The sequence below is a fragment of the Morone saxatilis genome, unplaced genomic scaffold, assembly GCF_004916995.1.
Source record: "Morone saxatilis isolate NCDOM2014 unplaced genomic scaffold, NCSU_SB_2.0 Contig0, whole genome shotgun sequence".
Classification (NCBI taxonomy): Eukaryota; Metazoa; Chordata; class Actinopteri; family Moronidae; genus Morone; species Morone saxatilis.
In genome coordinates, this window is record NW_023339650.1 from 12038597 (window position 1) to 12055664 (window position 17068).

At 41.6% G+C, this 17068-nt stretch overlaps 2 protein-coding genes across 3 annotated transcripts in view; one reads left to right on the forward strand and one right to left on the reverse strand.

Annotated features, from left to right (window-relative positions):
- ccdc191 (coiled-coil domain containing 191) overlaps window positions 1–4437 on the reverse strand; it is a 12653-nt gene extending 8216 nt beyond the window's left edge. The window contains exons 1-6 of the mRNA XM_035652242.1: window positions 3580–4437; window positions 2995–3033; window positions 2641–2776; window positions 2368–2520; window positions 1092–1270; window positions 750–973 (exon numbers count right to left, since the gene is read on the reverse strand). Coding sequence (XP_035508135.1) covers window positions 750–973; window positions 1092–1270; window positions 2368–2520; window positions 2641–2776; window positions 2995–3033; window positions 3580–3648 — 800 coding nt within the window. The 5' untranslated portion in view covers window positions 3649–4437. The remainder of the gene's footprint in view (window positions 1–749; window positions 974–1091; window positions 1271–2367; window positions 2521–2640; window positions 2777–2994; window positions 3034–3579) is intronic.
- qtrt2 (queuine tRNA-ribosyltransferase accessory subunit 2) lies at window positions 4146–16455 on the forward strand. 2 transcript variants are annotated; one of them, XM_035652229.1, is made up of 9 exons: window positions 4146–4215; window positions 4429–4661; window positions 5080–5124; window positions 7026–7107; window positions 7640–7849; window positions 8835–9034; window positions 11688–11857; window positions 15332–15446; window positions 15585–16455. In XM_035652229.1, exons 2-9 carry the CDS (start codon window positions 4444–4446, stop codon window positions 15835–15837), a joined length of 1293 nt encoding a protein of 430 aa, XP_035508122.1. In that variant the 5' UTR covers window positions 4146–4215; window positions 4429–4443; the 3' UTR covers window positions 15838–16455. The 2 variants fall into 2 exon arrangements, with proteins under 2 accessions (XP_035508122.1, XP_035508113.1); XM_035652220.1 differs by lacking the exons at window positions 4146–4215; window positions 4429–4661; window positions 5080–5124 and having other exon boundaries at window positions 6983–7107; window positions 11688–11839.
- Window positions 16456–17068: the final 613 nt, after the last annotated feature.

Below are 17068 nucleotides of genomic sequence, written 5' to 3' on the forward strand. Positions count from 1 at the left end.
GAACCACCTGCAGCTGAATGTGGCAAAGACAAACTCTTAACTCAGCTGCTACGGCGTTATAATTTCCCTTCGGGGATAAATAAAGTGTTCACTTACTTTTGGTCATTGTCCATTGGTAAAAAATAAATAAATGTGACCATGTGACCCTTTAAGCCAATCACCTGCCAACTCTTGTATATAAAGGACATGACATTTTCTTCCAACGCTGAAACGTTGTGCATGTTTGTTTGACATGGCCAGAATAAATTGGTGAAATTTAGATTAGTCAGCTTTGTCCCGGAAATCTGTGTGTGTGCTACCATTTTTGCCTTTGGGCATTCAACATTTGAACTTGTAATATATTCATGAGTTTGTATTGAATGGAGAATATTGTTTTGTTTATCGTCTCTTTAACCTTTAAGTCTTTACTCCTACTGCTTTGATCAAAGGATGTTCATGATGAAAGTAACCTCAGGACAGTTGTGATAAAGAAAAGCTGCTATACACACTGGGAGAGATTACACAACAGTGTCATCATGCTGGCCAGAGGCTTATATATTCTCTCCAGGGACACTTCAATAATAGTTGTTTGGGTCAGGGAGCTGCCTTATCACAGACCCACTAGGTCACCATTAATCCATCCAATCCACTATAGGAACGTGGAGCAGACAAGATCACATTAGATGTAATCAGACAGAAGGGTCATTTCAGATATAGGTGATAGTCGTAACCACTTCAACAGAGGCGAGTGGTTTCTGTGGATACCATACCTCTGTCGAACCAGTTGTTCCAGGCCTCTCCTCTCCTCCATCTGACGGCGCAGTCTCACCATCTCCTGCTGCACCATCTCCTCCTGCCTCCGTGCCTCCTGCTTCTTCCTTATCTCCTCCTCCCGCTCCCTCCGCTTTGCTTCCTCTTTGACACCCCGCTGAGCCTCCCTCTCCCTATGTTGCCTCTGCCTCTCAGCCTCCCGCCGCGCTCTGTTCTCCCGCACCTTCAGTGGCAATCAGCAGCAATTAGTGTAATTGAGAACAAAACTCGGGTGCCCATGCTTCTTGTTGATTCGCTTGATGTGAGATTCCCAAACCACAGCACTCACTTTGGTTACATACCTGCAGGTGTCGTGCTTCCATGGTGACCACTGGGTCTCTGAACTTCTTTCTTGTTTGTCCAACATCCAGCGCCAGTTCCTCCATGACCCCAGAGTCCAACACCTCTTGCTCCATCAGGTCTTGTAGGAAGCTGTTAACAGCGCTGTGCTCTTCCTCCTCAGCCAGGCAGTTGTACAGCTCTAAGTGTTGGAAAGAGAAGTATTATATCACAACTGAGGAGGAGTTTTTAAAAGAATCGTACCAGTAATTGTATACGTTTTGTTCCATTAACTCAAAATCATCTGTACACTTTAAATTGCCGCTGACCGTCTTGCGTAAGTATACAATTAGGTTTGAGGTTGATTTCTCTGCCTTTAGGGAAACATCTAACATTAAGAAGTCACTTAGGAAACCATTGCATTCACAAGTTCTGTTGAAGGGGATTATAAAACACAAAATACCAAAAGACATGACATTTGGTAGCCTCTTGGGTTGAAAATATTGCTGTTTGGCTTTCAAGTCTTGAATTTGAAGCTATAAATGCACCAACAAACAAGAGAACAAAAGAAAATGTCCTGAGTCACAACTGCATTAATACACTATAACATAACTTTGACGAAAGGAAAGTTAATAAAATATTCACTATGATAAATTTCTAATCTAAAAATGTAAAACCTATGATAATCTTTGTAAAAAATGGTGAGAGTGTAGATTAAATAATCTGTAGTTAATGCGTTAAAATATGCAAAACCACGGGCATGGTCTGTTAATAACAATGTTACCTGGAGCGTATGACTATAGTAAGCAGTTGGTAGAAAGTGACTTACATTTAAATTCGTTTAGGTTTTGGTCAAAATGAGACATCGAAAGTCACGCTTATGTTGCTTTTTGTGTGACCCAATAACATATTTTATATACCTTGTATAAATACATATTGTACAACAATTTTAATCTTGATTCAATCTTAAGAGTAGATGATCCCCAAAAATGAAAATTCGTGAATGCCAATCAACATGCCTTGGGTTGGAAGAAGGAGGACACTGACCTGTTGAGTTAAGGGTTACATAATAATGACTGATTGTTCCTTTGAGGTGAACTACTCCTTTAAAGATGTTCTGCATCAACCTCCTAGCTTTGATTCATTAGTCCATTATTTATTTTGGCTTGTGACGTCTAATGTAAACCTCCTTATTCCCATTATGGCCAGGGAAGTCAAATTTAAGCTGGTCTTGATTATTTAAAATACTGAGCCTGTGGTTACGTGGATAGGTAACACAGTTTCTTGTTTTTTTTTTACCATCAAAGTTGCTGTAGCTCAGGGCGGTGGGTCGAGCACTAGCCGACGGAACAGGCCTTCTTCTCTCAGCGGAGCACATCAAGTCATCTTCCTCCTCCATCTCCAGCTCCAGACGCAATTTACTGTTCAGCCAATCACCAAGAAGAGCCTGAGCTGCAAGAAGGCATCCACACACATATCACTGTTCAGCCTGCAGCTGCACTGGCTTAACTCAATATTATATAGGTAGCGCTTCTCTAGAGACACCTCGTATTTTTTTATATGCTGACCTACCTTCGCTATAAGCGTCATCGTGGTCTCTGAGCTGGTCAGAGCTTTGCAAAGCTACCGATAGGCTGTTTGTTTCTGAGTGAGGTTTCTTGTGGGAGAAGACTTCAGATACAGCAAACTCGGAAGCCGTCTCAACTCGCTGAGGAAACAGCCAAACAGATGTACGGATGAACCAGTTATTATCAATTAATGTGATGATTATTTGGTCTCATTGTTTATTCTGTGACTGGCAGAAAATGCTGGGAATTAGGATAACTGGTTGCTTAGTTTACCAAGAATCAACAACCCAAAGGAATTCAGTTTACAGCGGAATAAAATCATGAATTATGAAAGCACCAGCACGTTCTTCCTCCTCACCTTCCTCCACTGATCGATATCACCATCCTTCACCTGCGTCTGTTCATGAAAGAAAAAAACAAGTGTAAGCTGTTTGCAAGAGAGACCGTGAAAACGCTGGTGTCATGTTCACCTTCGCCTGCTTGAAAATTACAAACTGTGGATCATTTCACAGGAAAAGCTCAGGCATTGGCTTAAATCAGCAGATTACTTCAAAATCATTCCCCAGGCGTCTTAAAAAGTCAGCTATCTCCGTCTCAGGCTGCAGGCATGTGAGTATCTGAGAAAGGCCATCTGTTTGACATTTAACCGTCCCCTGACATGAGCCATGCCTTCATAAATAGTAGTAACCCTGATGTGCTGCTTCTTCATTCATAAATCCAATGCCTTTTTTACAGGTATGTGTTACCTCTCTAGGGGATTTGATAATCCTGGAGGAATGGTCTGGAAAAGTAAAAATGTACAGAAAAAATATTGAATGTTTTCCCTTCAGATATGGTACCTTGGATTTTTTTTTTTTTTATCTAGAATACGCAGCCACAGTTTACTACCTTTTTCCAATTATTATAGGAGCAGTATAGCTCTCAGTCCAAACACTAAACTTACCTTATTTATGTTATTCTTGCCGAGCCTCCTCCACCTAAACAGGTGAGGGTTGTGACCTGGGAACGTCATAATTACCTTGGTTGTAGTCCTTTACCTCTGCTACTATAATGTAACCCCAATTAAATACTACGGTGTCCTCTTCAACCAACTACAAAAGCGAACTATTTCAAATGTATATTATGCACAAAAAGGCTTCGGTACAAAGAGCCCTCGCAAAAAAAAAAAAAAACACCTGTACACAGAGCTGCCATCAATTTCAATCAGATAGGATTCTGGGTAATGTAGTAGATTTAAACGTTTTCTTAGCTAGTCGCCTCGTCAGCGAAGCTTTTCTGAACTACGTGTCCCACCGGACCTTGCTCTCTCTGGTAACCATAGCAACGTCGTTCACTTCTAAATGAGCCAAAATCGAGTTTAAAATGGACTAAAACAAGTAAACTACAAACAAGTAAAATCAAAGATGTCAGATAACACTAGTTGTTTTATGGTTTGCGTAAAGCACAACACAACAAATCGGTGTTTTAATCAAAAAAGGGAGGGAAGATGTAGTTTTCTCCTCTCCGAGTGCCGCGGCGGCCGGTGATGACGACATATTCACACGACTTGTAGTTCCTGTCGGGCAGCCGGTTTTTGTCGGTAAGCGAATTAAACATCTTAAAATCACAAACAACTGTGAAAGCGTACGTGTGTTTTTCTGAGTGAAGAGCAGAGAATATTTAACACTAAAAATGTGACGCGGGCTTGAGTAAAGTAACACGTGAGCGGCGATGCTAGTTAGCTGACGTGGCTAATTCCCCATGCTCTTTCTGCTCTCTGCGTGTCGCTGTCACTGTGACTGGCTGTTTTTAGGTGTCGTACACTCGTATGGCTGGCGGCAGGATGAAGCTGGAGCTGTCGCGGGTGGTTCAGGGGAGAAGTCGGCTGGGTGTCCTGAAGGGGCTCGGCAGGACGGGGCAGCACTGTGTGGAGGTGCCGGGGTGTCTGCTGTACACACACCTGGGCACTGTGCCACACCTCACCCAGGACACACTGCACACCCTGAGCTACATCCCCTCTGTCACTCAAGTCACGCTGTCCAATATGTAAGCCTAACTCATACACACACAAAAACACAAAAACAAAAAAAACACAACACACACGACAGCACACACAAAAACACAACACGAAAAAACAAAACACCAACACACACACAACACACAAAACACACACACACAAAAACAAACACACACAAACACAGCACCAAACACAAACACACCCACCAACCACACCAAAAACACAAACACCACAAAAACACAAACACACACACAAACACACAACAAACACAACCACACACACAAACACACACACCACACACAAGAAACACACACACAAACACAACAAACACACACACCACACACACACACACCAAAACACCAACACACACACACACACACACAAAACCACACACCACTGAACAGCCTAATCACCTCCATCCCTTTTTCCCCCCTCCAAGCAGTCGAGCACCCAGGACGTGTTGGAGGAGTTTAGGATGGATTCAGGAAAGTTTTCCAGGTACATTTTGTTCCATCATCAGTTTCTTTCCTCCATCTGCTCTCTCTCTCCTCTCTCTCTCCCGTCTTCTCCTCTCCTCTCCTCCTCCTCCTCCTCTCTCCTCCTCCTCTCTCTCTCTCCCTCTCTCCTCCTCCCTCAGCACCACTTATCTTCCAGAGAGCAATCAGGAGAAGACAGGAGTGGATGGGGAAGTCCGAGCAGACCAAACCGCATTGATTAGACATTAATTACAGTGACATCCAATGTATTCAGATTTATTCAGTATTGATGAAAAGGTAATCCATTATTGTCTGGAAATCATGAATATCATGACATATATTTATATTAATTCAGTAGAATTTTATTTACAACCAGCGAATAGAGGCACAAATATACACAGCTGTGTTTATACTTTTTCTTGCATTTTTATAAAATTGTTGAAATAGCTTAAATATGTGCAAGTAAATACAGTCAACTGCAGATTAGTGTTTGTAATCTGTTACTCAATATTGATTGATTTAAATATATTATTAAAGCATAACAGTAGCCACTCAGTGCTGAAATGCTATTTTAAGCAAAGGGTGTTGATCCAAATAGTTCATTAACCGCCTTTTAGGTTGAGATTTTAAGCGTCCTCTGGACCTTGAAAGCAACAGATGACAAAAACAGTCTCATAACGAGGTTCATCCAGTAGCTGTTCCAGTCTGTGTGATATTGTCATCGACTACCTTTGTGGAGTGCCTTTGTCATCATGTTTTCTTGTATTTAAGAGCGAGAAATAACAGTATAGGATTGTGGTCTGTATTAGCAGATGAATCAAGTTCATAGTAGAAATAGAAAAACGTGTTATTAGGAAATCCCTCACATCAGTTTGTGAATACAGTCACACACGTTACATAGTTTGATTTTGAATTACTATGTTTCTGAGCATTTACAGATCTTGAAAGAGGTTGTGATTGTAAATATCTTTCTCCCAGTTTCTTTTTCTCCTACCCTTTAATCAGCTTCTGAAGTCTCTGCTGAGAAACACAGCAGTTGAACTGTTACTGTGTTTACACTCTGTGTCCTTTGACTGAAGTTGTTTGAGTCTTTAAACCCAATAAAATCACATCAGAATCACTCATCTCCATGTCAAAGTTGGAGTCTGTAGATGAGTAAAGGGACTGTTTGTTTAACCACGTTGAATTAACCTTGTTGCTGTCGTGCTCCACTGTGATTGTTATTTAACCCTCTAGTCATGTTTTAAATAACTACATGAGAAGAACCTCTGCCAGGCTTAAAGCTGGTGTGACTTGATTGGTGTAAATGTCACACATGCACGATACACACAGATTCACTCTGGAGAGCTTAGGGTATATGAACATTATTACCACCGGCTGAATTGTAAAGACGAAGCAAATTGCTTCTAAATATACAGTATTCTGAGTTCAATATTAAAAAGCTGATTAGCTCCATGAGAGCCTGACGAAAAAGTAGTGCTGTTCTGAGTAATATTTATATAAATGCCCCAGAAAAACGACCTCGTTCAGCCTTGCTGTACAACAGTAGCTGTTTGTAAGCTTTACCCGGCCTCATGCAACCAAATTTGAAATTAGAAATGTAATCACTGTTGCACCACTTGTTGTAAACTGTCAGGGGACTAATACAGTGCTGAAGGGAAGAGCCCTGATTGAATAATTAGAAGTAATAACAGCATTTGCTGCTATTAAGCCTTTTGTTCTCTCACGTTTATGATCATTGGCTGCAGCTGTGTTTGCTGATAAGACCACACCTCGTTCCTCTCTCCAGACTCAGTGGTCACATTAACGTGCAGTAATGAAGCGTCTCACTCTGTCACCTTCATGCTTCATGCTCTGCCTTTCCTGACTGTTTTGTTCTCTGTGAGTGATGTGCATTGATTTGTGTTTTGTGCTTTGTGCAGGTCTTCATGATACTGTGTTGTACTGCTCGCTTCACGACCCTGCGGCCCCCTGCCCAACAGGTTACACCACAAACAAGGTGAGATCAAGCCTCTAATTCCACATATTGGTATAATACATACATACCAGCCATGTAATAAAGCCATGTTAAAGCTTAGCTTTGCATAAAGACTGAAAACGGGGGGGAAACCGCTAGCTTGGCTCCGTTGTGGTTTTAGAGCGGGTTTATGTGTTGGATTTTTTTCTTGGCCCAGCAGTTGCTAGGCAACCACCGGAAATCAACACGCAAGAAATACTCACACATACACCCCCATTAAACCAAATTATTTATTTATTGTCTTTTTAAATGCTTTATTTTTGTCAATTAGTGAGCGTTAGCGCTGCTGGTAGGTGGTTTTGGTTACCTTCAGACAGGCTAGCTGTTTTCCCCTGTTTCCAGTCTTTATGCTAAGCTAAGCTAACCAGCTGCTGTGAGATCGGTATTGATTTCATGTAACTCATGGCAAGAAAGCGAATATATTTTTTGCCCCACAATGCTGAACTATTCCTTTAAAGAGAGAATTATCAGAGTCAAATTTTACATGAAAGTTCGCTCTCTGGGTTGTTACTAGACGGTGTCCGTGTGGGGCAGCGGTGGGCGGATAGAGCTGACGGTGGCCAAGTTCATGACTCTCCAGAGGGCCGTGCAGCCAGACTGGTACCAGAGCATGGCAGATGGAGAAACGTGGCAGAGCAACACCTCACGCAAAAGGGTTCGAAAGTCGGTGGATCGGACTCTCGCCCACTTGGATGAGTGTCTGCTGGTGCACCAAAAATCCCAGGTACACACACAACAGTTTAAACACACACACACAGACACAGAGCTCTTACATTTTTGAATCAGTCATGCACGGCACAAGCAGACAGGACAAAGATTGATGCTTGGTGTTTTTTGTTGTCACAGGGGGCCGCTGTGCAGCTGTGATACGGCTGAAAACACAGTGAGATTAGGAGGAATACATTATCAGTGGATAAATACATTATCAGTAGGTGTGCAATGGCTCAGAATCCAGCATGACTAATGAAATCAGCCTTTTTTTTTTTTTTTTTTAAAGCAGTGAAATGTTAATTTCATGATAGAGAGAGCAGAGTGAAGCTGATTGTCTTGAGTTCTGTGACATTGTTGACTCAGTTATGCTTCAGAGGAGATAATATATTTTCTGACTGTATCGCTCTAGTCCCAGTAGATCTGGAGCTTAATTTATTAGAAGTAGTTTATTTATTATTTAGTTTTTCTGTGTCTTTTTTTTTAGCATTGTTTTATCTTATGTGTACATTCACTGCCTGAGTGTGTTTGCTAAGTGTTGCATTATATGTGCTCTTCTGTGTATTTTATTTCCTGGCTGCAAACCAAAGTAGCCATAGGCACAATAAATGTTAAGCGTAGAATGAATTTGAGCAAAGATCCGAACAGCACTGACAGCGTACTACAGGTAATTCTTGACATCAACGTTGTACTGAGTGTGCTGCTTGATTGCTACCAGGCTCCACTGCCTCACCCCCCCACTGCGTCGTTCCTCTTTGTGATGTGCAGTCAACTTCATGTTGAGTCATCGAAATCAAAATCCAGATGGGCTCTGGGAAAAATAAAACCCTTTTTTTTTTTCTTTTTTGCGCTTTTCTAACCATGTGTTGTTAGAAAAAGGAGGGGAATCTGCTTAACATCTATGTTTTGTCAGGTTTCAGCATGTCTCTTTCTGTTTATTGCACTTCTTTCCGTCTTCTTTCTATCAGCTTTTTAATCACCAAACTGTCTGTTGTTGCCAGGAGTTGGAAGGAGTTGAGGTGTTCGGGGTGGTGGAGGGGGGAGACATCCTGGAAGAGAGGGTGCGCTCAGCCAGGGAGACCGCCAAGAGGCCTGTAGCAGGATTCTGCTTGGATGGCCTCCAGACGGGCTCCATGGACTGGGCTCTGAGAACCCAGCTCATCACTGCTGTGACCAAGGAGCTGCCTGAGGACAAACCCAGGTCAGCCCTGTTTGTCTCTGTGTGAGAAATGAATGTGTTTATTGATCACAGTTGTAAGGAGAAGATTTTTTTGCCCCCAGTAATCGTACACTCTTCCCCAGTGTTTAATTGAAAAGAAGGCACTGAAGACATTAAATAAACTGCAACAAAAGGAGGCACAGCGGATGAACAGCACCCTCTGTGTTATTCATTATCTTCAGTAAGAAAGATGAAACACAAATGCATGCTTTGTATTTGTCCAAGGGTTTATGAACAGCCCTATGCTCTGCAGTATATCCATACAGACACAAAAAGACTACAAACACGGCTAAAAAACACAGATTTTTACTTACTATACCTTTTTATTCTGTGTTCATCATATATATTATATGAGTCTGGACAGACATGGATGTAAACTGTTACCTGACTGGTTGGTGGAGGTGTACAACTATGGGACAATAATTCTACTATTTAACAAATGAACCAACCAATGCAGCAGTATAGTTTAAAGTGTAGTGACTGATACCGTCTGTGTTCAAAACAATATGATACAGAGACTGAGTGGACCCAGTTGGTGGGTCCTGCTCAATCAGTTAATTATCCAGCTTGATTGATTACAAGTGAAAACCCAGCAGCTCTGCCGTGCTCCCCCGACCCCTCCACACTGTCAGCAGTCATTATCTCAGCACGACCTTAAAGCGCAGCACCAGTGTCAACAATAATTTAACATTATCTGTTGACAGTTTTTTCACATTTTGTCGATTTTAAATACAGAATTTATCATACAAAAATGCAGTTGACACTAACAACTGTCCTGGCTAACAGGTTCAGTGTGTAAGATTTAAGAGGAGTTATTGTTGGAAATGGAATATAATATTCATAGGTATGTTTTTATTAGTGTATAATCTGAATATAGGAATCATCAATCAGCCGTTTTTTTAACTACAGAAGCCACAGGTCACCTTCCAGGAGTCCGCCATGTTAAAACACTATGGTTCTACAGTAGCCCAGAATTAACAAACTAAACACTACATAGACCTTTTGCACTTTTTGCAACTTTTGAGGCCACCGTAATCTCAAATAGAGATGCGAGCAGTGTTCATTTAGTTGCAATCTGTCACTAAATTCTACACACTGGTCCTTTTAAAGGGGACTTATTATGCTTTTCCCTTTCTGTTTCTGTCATATTTATAATGTTACAATGTTGGATGTCAAACAAGGCCAAAGTCTCCACTAATGAGGTAAATGTATGTCGAAAGTAAACCCTGTGAGCAAAAATCTCAGAATTCAAACTGCTCTGAATGAACTTTTTCAATGTCTTTTGCAACTTTATGTGACTAGCCAACGTCCAAAGCTTCTGTACTAGAGATGTAATTACATTGTAGATTAAAGAGAAGCCTTGTTTCAGACGAAAGAACTGAGGGGCTGCATGAAGGGCCAGTATAAGATAAATAAGGATGTTTTTGAAGGGAATCATGCAAAGCAACTCTAGACTGAGAATATAGAGCTGGAAATGAGCATAATTAAACAAAAAGGACTTCATTATGAGTGACAGGTTTTTCCTTGTGATAATGTCATATGACAGGCAGGAAAGAGAGCACGATGTATTGAGTTAAAACACGCCGCTCGCACATACATATGTAATGCTAAAGCAGAAACTGTTGTAGGACAAAATTTAGCTTTGCCTTTGCTTCTTTTTAATAATCTGACAAATACGTGGAGTTGGTTGCTTCCTTCTGATTCACATTCTTAATTTAATTAAAGCTGAAAAGATTATTTAATTAATCAATCAACATAAATTATGCTGCAAAAATTTTGATTATCAGTTAATCGTTTGCCATTTTTCAAGCAAAAACTAATTTTCAGGTTCCAGCTTCTTCAATGTCATTATAAATTAAATATCTTTGTGCTTTGGACTGCTGGACTTTTGTCATTTTATGCAAACAAACAAATTAATATAATAATTGTAAAAAAAAAATTTACAGATTAATTTAATGAAAATTGTTTGTTGCAGCCCAATATCTTCAATTAAGATTAAAACACTCAATACTGTTTGATAATAAATGGCTTCTTCTGGAGAAAATGTCTCCAACCAGACCAACAACAAACCAATTAATCTGGCAAAGTAAAGTCCTTTTTTAAAGGCACAAGGACAGACTTTCTGGTTCTCCGAACTACATAAGCCCGTCGCCTTTCAGAGGCTCTTCAACATGGGACTATCCCACATGAGTACTCCTCTCCTCTGGCAGTAGCTCTGAGTCTGAGAGAGAGGCCCTTTGACGAGCAGCAGTCTGTATCCACGAGCTCCCTGTGAGCGTTGCTGAGTTTGCTTGTGAACGGGCTCATCACAGATACCGTGGGACACCGTCCATGCTGGTAGTTCTGGCTGTTAGGAGATGCCGCTTCCTACTGGAAAGAGGAGTGGAGTCATTATCAAATGCTAAATTGGGCTTGACCTTGACGCCCGCAGGCAGAGAGTCAGAGGGAGACAGTTAACTGAATGCCCAGGAAGAACGAAAGCACAAACGTACCAGGGTTCACATGTTGTTGCAGGGTAGAGAAATGCAGCCGGTGTGTTGTTGTATGTTGTAGATGTTTGTGTGTGTGTTACATTAATGTTTATTTAGTTTTTAATTCACTGGCTTGTGTCTGTGTGTTTGTGCGTGACTCTCAGACTGCTGCAGGGCGTCGGACGACCTGATGAGGTGCTGGAGTGCGTGGATGCCGGTGTGGACCTGTTTGAGAGTTTCTTTCCCTTCCAGGTGACAGAGCGAGGCTGCGCTCTCTGCTTCAGCTTTGACGTGTCTCCGGACCCGGAGCGCGCAGGTAGAGCGCCCCCTGCAGGTGTGGTGAATAGCTGTGCTGAAGAGTACTTCAGTAATAGGTTTTTTTTCTCTCTCTCTCTGAGGAATAGTTTTGGTACATCCTTCTGATTTAAAATTGCATCATTTAGAGGGTGAATCAATATCTCAGACAAAGCTAAACCAAAGTAATGAAAGAAAGTTTAACTTAAGATCAATAGATATTGATCTATTAATTTATATATGTGGTGCCTTAGCAGCAAACCCCATTAATAAAAATAAAACCGCCTATTTTATTAATGATTTTACTTTTATTGTGTTTCTCTGCCTCATTCTGATGTTGTAACGTGTAGATCAAGCTTGTTAACTTTCGGCTGTTCTAAAATTCCCTTATGAGTTGCATCAACCCCTCCTTCACTCCGTACTGCTTAAGGATTCCCATTACAAATGAACGCATTGTTTCATACTCGGCAGTGCTCATATTACAGCCTGAAAGAACGGCTTTCTTGTTCTTTTCAGGCAGTCAACTTATGTAAGTTGACATGTAGCCTTTAAATCAAAGCACACAGAGGTTTAATTCTGAATTAAAAAGGGAACAATTTGGGGGGGTGGGTGTGTAAAATGAGACATTTGGATTTTGGCAGCACCTATTCGTTTTATTTTAATAATTCTGTTCTTGTCAAACAAAATCACATTTCAGGTAGAGCAACCTTGCCCAGAGCCAGAAAATGACTTATTAAAATGCGTGATGAGGTGAAATAGGTGATGAAGGAAATTACTCCAAAAAGATGGAAAACATTGGCAATTCTCTTCAAGAACAAGAGCAATATATGCCTAAAGCAAACTGACATGTCACTATATAATTTGGGAGTTTGGGTAGGGGGTCTGTTTCGCTAGATGCTTTTGGATGAGACTGAAATGTGATTGTGGTGAGAAATATGATTCAGCTTACCACAATAGTTTACTTCGCATCATTCGTGTGCTTAAAAGGGATGTGGACGAAGCAATGAGAACATATATCTTGTCGTAAATATGTGGATATGAAGTGAACGGAAAGTATGAATGTTAAAAAGTGGAGAATGGGCAGCGCTTTGATGTTATAGCTAATTGATGAAAGCACTGAAGTGGTGATTAAAGATGGCCAATAATCAGCCTCGCAGGCTTATGTTAATTTCTATAGGAGGGGCATCTGATGTTGAGTAGAAAATTCTTACAGATGTTTTTACATAAAATATAAAGAGCTATTCATTTCACAGCAGAGAGGCTCTACAGAGAATTTGTGTAATTACTCCATCTTTAACCCAACTTAAATGGCTCAGCGTAAAGGCCTTGCAAAGTGTCTTCAGTTAACAAACAGCCCTTCATCTACTTTTAATTTGGTGTTAGCCAGGTTCCACATAATGAATAGGAAAGACGTGTGTGTCTCTATGGATGCATGTGGATGCATGTGGTATGATGAGGGATTTAGTTTGCATTAAAATCTGAGATGGACCTAATGATTATTGAAATGATGTGTGTGCGAGCTTGTTTGTTTTTGTGTAGTGGCTGCTGTGTATTCTCTAGCCCCAGGTCAGGTGAAATAATTGGGTAGAAAGAAATTCAGCCGGTGAAATGAAATCAATGTATATCATAGCAGCTCCAGGAAGGTAACAATTAAGTCCGGGCCTGTCGTTCCGATTGTTTTCCCAAGTGAAACGCTAAAGAAGTGTTATGACAAGAGCTGTGGGAAATGTGTGGCTGCTGAGGACTATGTGCTTAATTAAAAAGTTGTGTTGAACCCGTATGACAGAGAGAGTGAAGTTTGCTATCCGGCAGCATCTAGTGTCAGACAGCACTAATCGATTCTGCACAGGGAGCGTAATGGAGTTCAGTGGAGGTGAGAGCAGTGATGGTGTCAAACCTGAAGAGAAATTCTAATTCCCCTCTCAGCCAATTACAAGCCCCCATGGGGAGGGCGGGGGTTTCAACGCCCTCACTTCCCAGTTAAGGTTCTTTTTTGACACAGCAGACCATATGCTAATTCACCACCTTCCTGCTCACCCACTCAAAGTTTTCATCTTCCTTTCTCCATCTTTAGACCAATTGTTTTTATCCTCCAATCTTTCCTTTCTCCCCTTACTGCACTTCGTCCACCTGTTCTGCTCTACTGAGCCAAAACGCAGTAACTACGAATTTGGTTAAAGTCGAAAACTGGGATCTGTTTGGGGCGCCCTGATAGCTCACCTGGTAGAACCGGCGCCCCATGTACAAAGACCTTGCTGCAGCCGCCATGGGTCCAAATCTGACCTGTGGCCCTTTGCTGCGTGTCATCTATCTACAGCTGTCCTCTCTAATTAAGGGAAAGTCCCAAAAAAATTGAAAAAGGAAAGAAAAAAAAATGGAATCTGTTTAATTGTGGAATTTTTGGGGAGCAAACAGCATTTGTAATAAGTAGGCCAAAAAACCCTGCAGCATTCTGGATAGTTATGGCTAACCTGAGTGCTCAAGGACTTAGCTAAAGCTAATTTTATATAAATAAGGCAGTAGCTAAATGTAATCATAATGGAGGAAGATAGCTTATCAGAGTAGCAGTAACCGCTGTCTCTGCAGCGTCTCACTCCAGTGGAATTCACATGATTTGATGTGGTTGAGCTATCTTTAAATCGCTTAATTAAATATATTTAATAAAAGACAAAGTTACAGAAGTTGAAACAACAGTTGTTTTCTTTGTAGTCTTTCAATGTCCAAGCTTCAAAACCTCTTTTTCCAACTTCAATAGTTACTGCTCTTTTCCTTTTGTAAGGCAGAGTTGCTCTTCAGCACAAGATACTTCTCACTCCTTTACATCTTATTAGCTTTGGTCAAGCCTCATTTTGTCCTTTTTATTCTCATGCTTATCACCCCTTCCTTAAGCCACACACACACACACACGCACGCACGCACGCACCACACACACACACATAATAATTTGCTTTTTATGCTTTGTTTATACACTTCGCTGCACTCTGCTTCACCCGTTTCAGTTTGCGCTAAACCCATTTTGCTCTATTCTTGCCTTTTTAATCTTTAATCAGATGCATTGCTATGGACCACTTTCTTTCCCCTTTCCACCCTGTGTTTGTCATCTTCGTCACATCCCTTGTGTCTGTAACCGGCCAGATTGTTTTGTGAACCCTCTTGCAAACAAAACCAGCCCTCTTGATAAAAGACGTTTTTTTTTGGTCAACTCGAGTAACTTTTCTCTGTCCTCAAGTGATGTCACCTTGCAGAGAACACCAATCTGTGTGAGACCGGCGTTGGTAGTCAGAACATAGTCAGTAAGTAATTATATTGTAACGGTGGGGAGAATATAGGACACAGCAGTGTTTAAAAGGGGTCAAGCTACCGTATGCGCTCCCGTTTCTACTCTGGCTGTTGGGCTGATAAAGCACTGTTATTACAGTTCTGTATATAGGGTCGAGTTTCCTGCTAAATGAGATTATGGTGGGAGTAGTTGGTGATGTGTTGGGATTAATGAAATGTATGTACATTCTGGCAGTGCTGGAGCTGGACAGAGAGAAGGAGACGCCGGGCGAGACGCAACAGAATGGAGATCTTAATCTGGATGATCAAACACAGATGACATCCTTTGAGATCAATCTCAAAGACAAGAGGTGTGTGACAGCTAACCCCCAAAGGGTTTTAGAAGCAGCAGTGCTTGCAGAATCCTCACTTTCATATACTGTATTTGTTGAACATTTACTGTTCATGAATTCTACTTTAACTTATACTTTCTTTGAACTTCTATCCAGGTACCAGGGCGACTTCAGGCCCCTGGTGGAGGGGTGTGGCTGCTACTGCTGTAAGAACCACCAGAGGGCATACCTACACCACCTGCTGGTGACCAATGAGCTACTGGCTGGAGTCCTGCTCATGATCCACAATACAGCCCACTATCACGGGTTCTTCAGCGCCCTGAGGGAAGCTCTGGCAAACGATAAACTGGACCTCCTCAAGAGTCGGGTACTTCGGGTGACAGATGGGCAGACAGAAAGAAAGGACTAAGATGAATAAATCAGAGATGGGAGAGAGATTGATCTTGCTTTTTCTTCTAAAGGATCACTGGACTGACTTGGCCAGTGGCAATCAAAGCTCTATCTTGCTCTTCCCAGCCCTGTCAGAGGATGAACCGTGATACTGCAGAGACCTTGAGACTGAGTCAGTCCATATGTTGCTGAACTCATGTCTCTCAAGCACGTTTAGGAGAGGAGGATGAAAAGAGAACCGAGCAGATAAAGACAGCCGTTTGATGTTTGTCCTTTGGGTTTGTGTCCTGGTTTAACTTTAGGAGGACCGCTCCCTTAAGCTTGTGTAATGATCTGTGCTGATAGCAAGAAGACAGAGTCAGGGTTGTGGTTTCTGAAGAGGGAAAGGAGCTGGATAAGAGGTCAGGAGGAATCTGCATTAAGAAAGAAATGTGAGGATGGATGGAGGTGGACTATGACTGAATCCCTTTGTGCCTCCTGTTGTGGTCTGATTGCTGGGCAGGGGATGGCTAATATCTTCTGGACTCACTGGCATAGGAATAGAGCAGAGGGGGAAACAACGAGTGACCAGTTATTAGAGAGAAAAAATGAAAAACGTTCTCATGGTATACAATAAAAAGTCATGTTTTCCTCAAGGCTTCCTTGTGCCTTTTGTTGTTTCATACTTTATCTGTCTTTCTTCATCGAGCATTTGTCATTCATGTGATCCATGAATATTTTTAATGTTTCACTAAAATAACTCTATAAGATGAGCTTCGCACACATATGTAGATTGACTTTAAGTAGTTTTTAAACCCACTGACAAACCAGCATGTATGATGACATTGTGTTTTGCATTAAACATGCTGCTCTACACACAGATGTGGTGGTTGTTGTCTCTCGTTGGTTTCGGGGAGGTGAACTGAAGGTTTGAGCTGACAGCTCCACCGTTCCTGCTGCTGAGGAAGGATAAAGATCAGATAAAGATATGGGTCTCTACTGCCTTCCATGCAGGCTTTTTGAAGGTTATGAGATATAATTGACTGCAGACCGTGCAGATGTCTGTGGGGGACAGGGGACAGGCCGAGAGAGAGGAGAGTGTGACAGATTTATGGAACAGCAATGGGGATTTTTGTCGTACTTGTGGGTAACCTTAACCACATTGAGATTTATAAAGAAATAGGTTGGAAGATTTGCTGTCGTCAATAGGTGGGTGCTGTGCATAAATACTTAAAGGCATAACATGGGTTGGGAAAAACCTTATTAACACT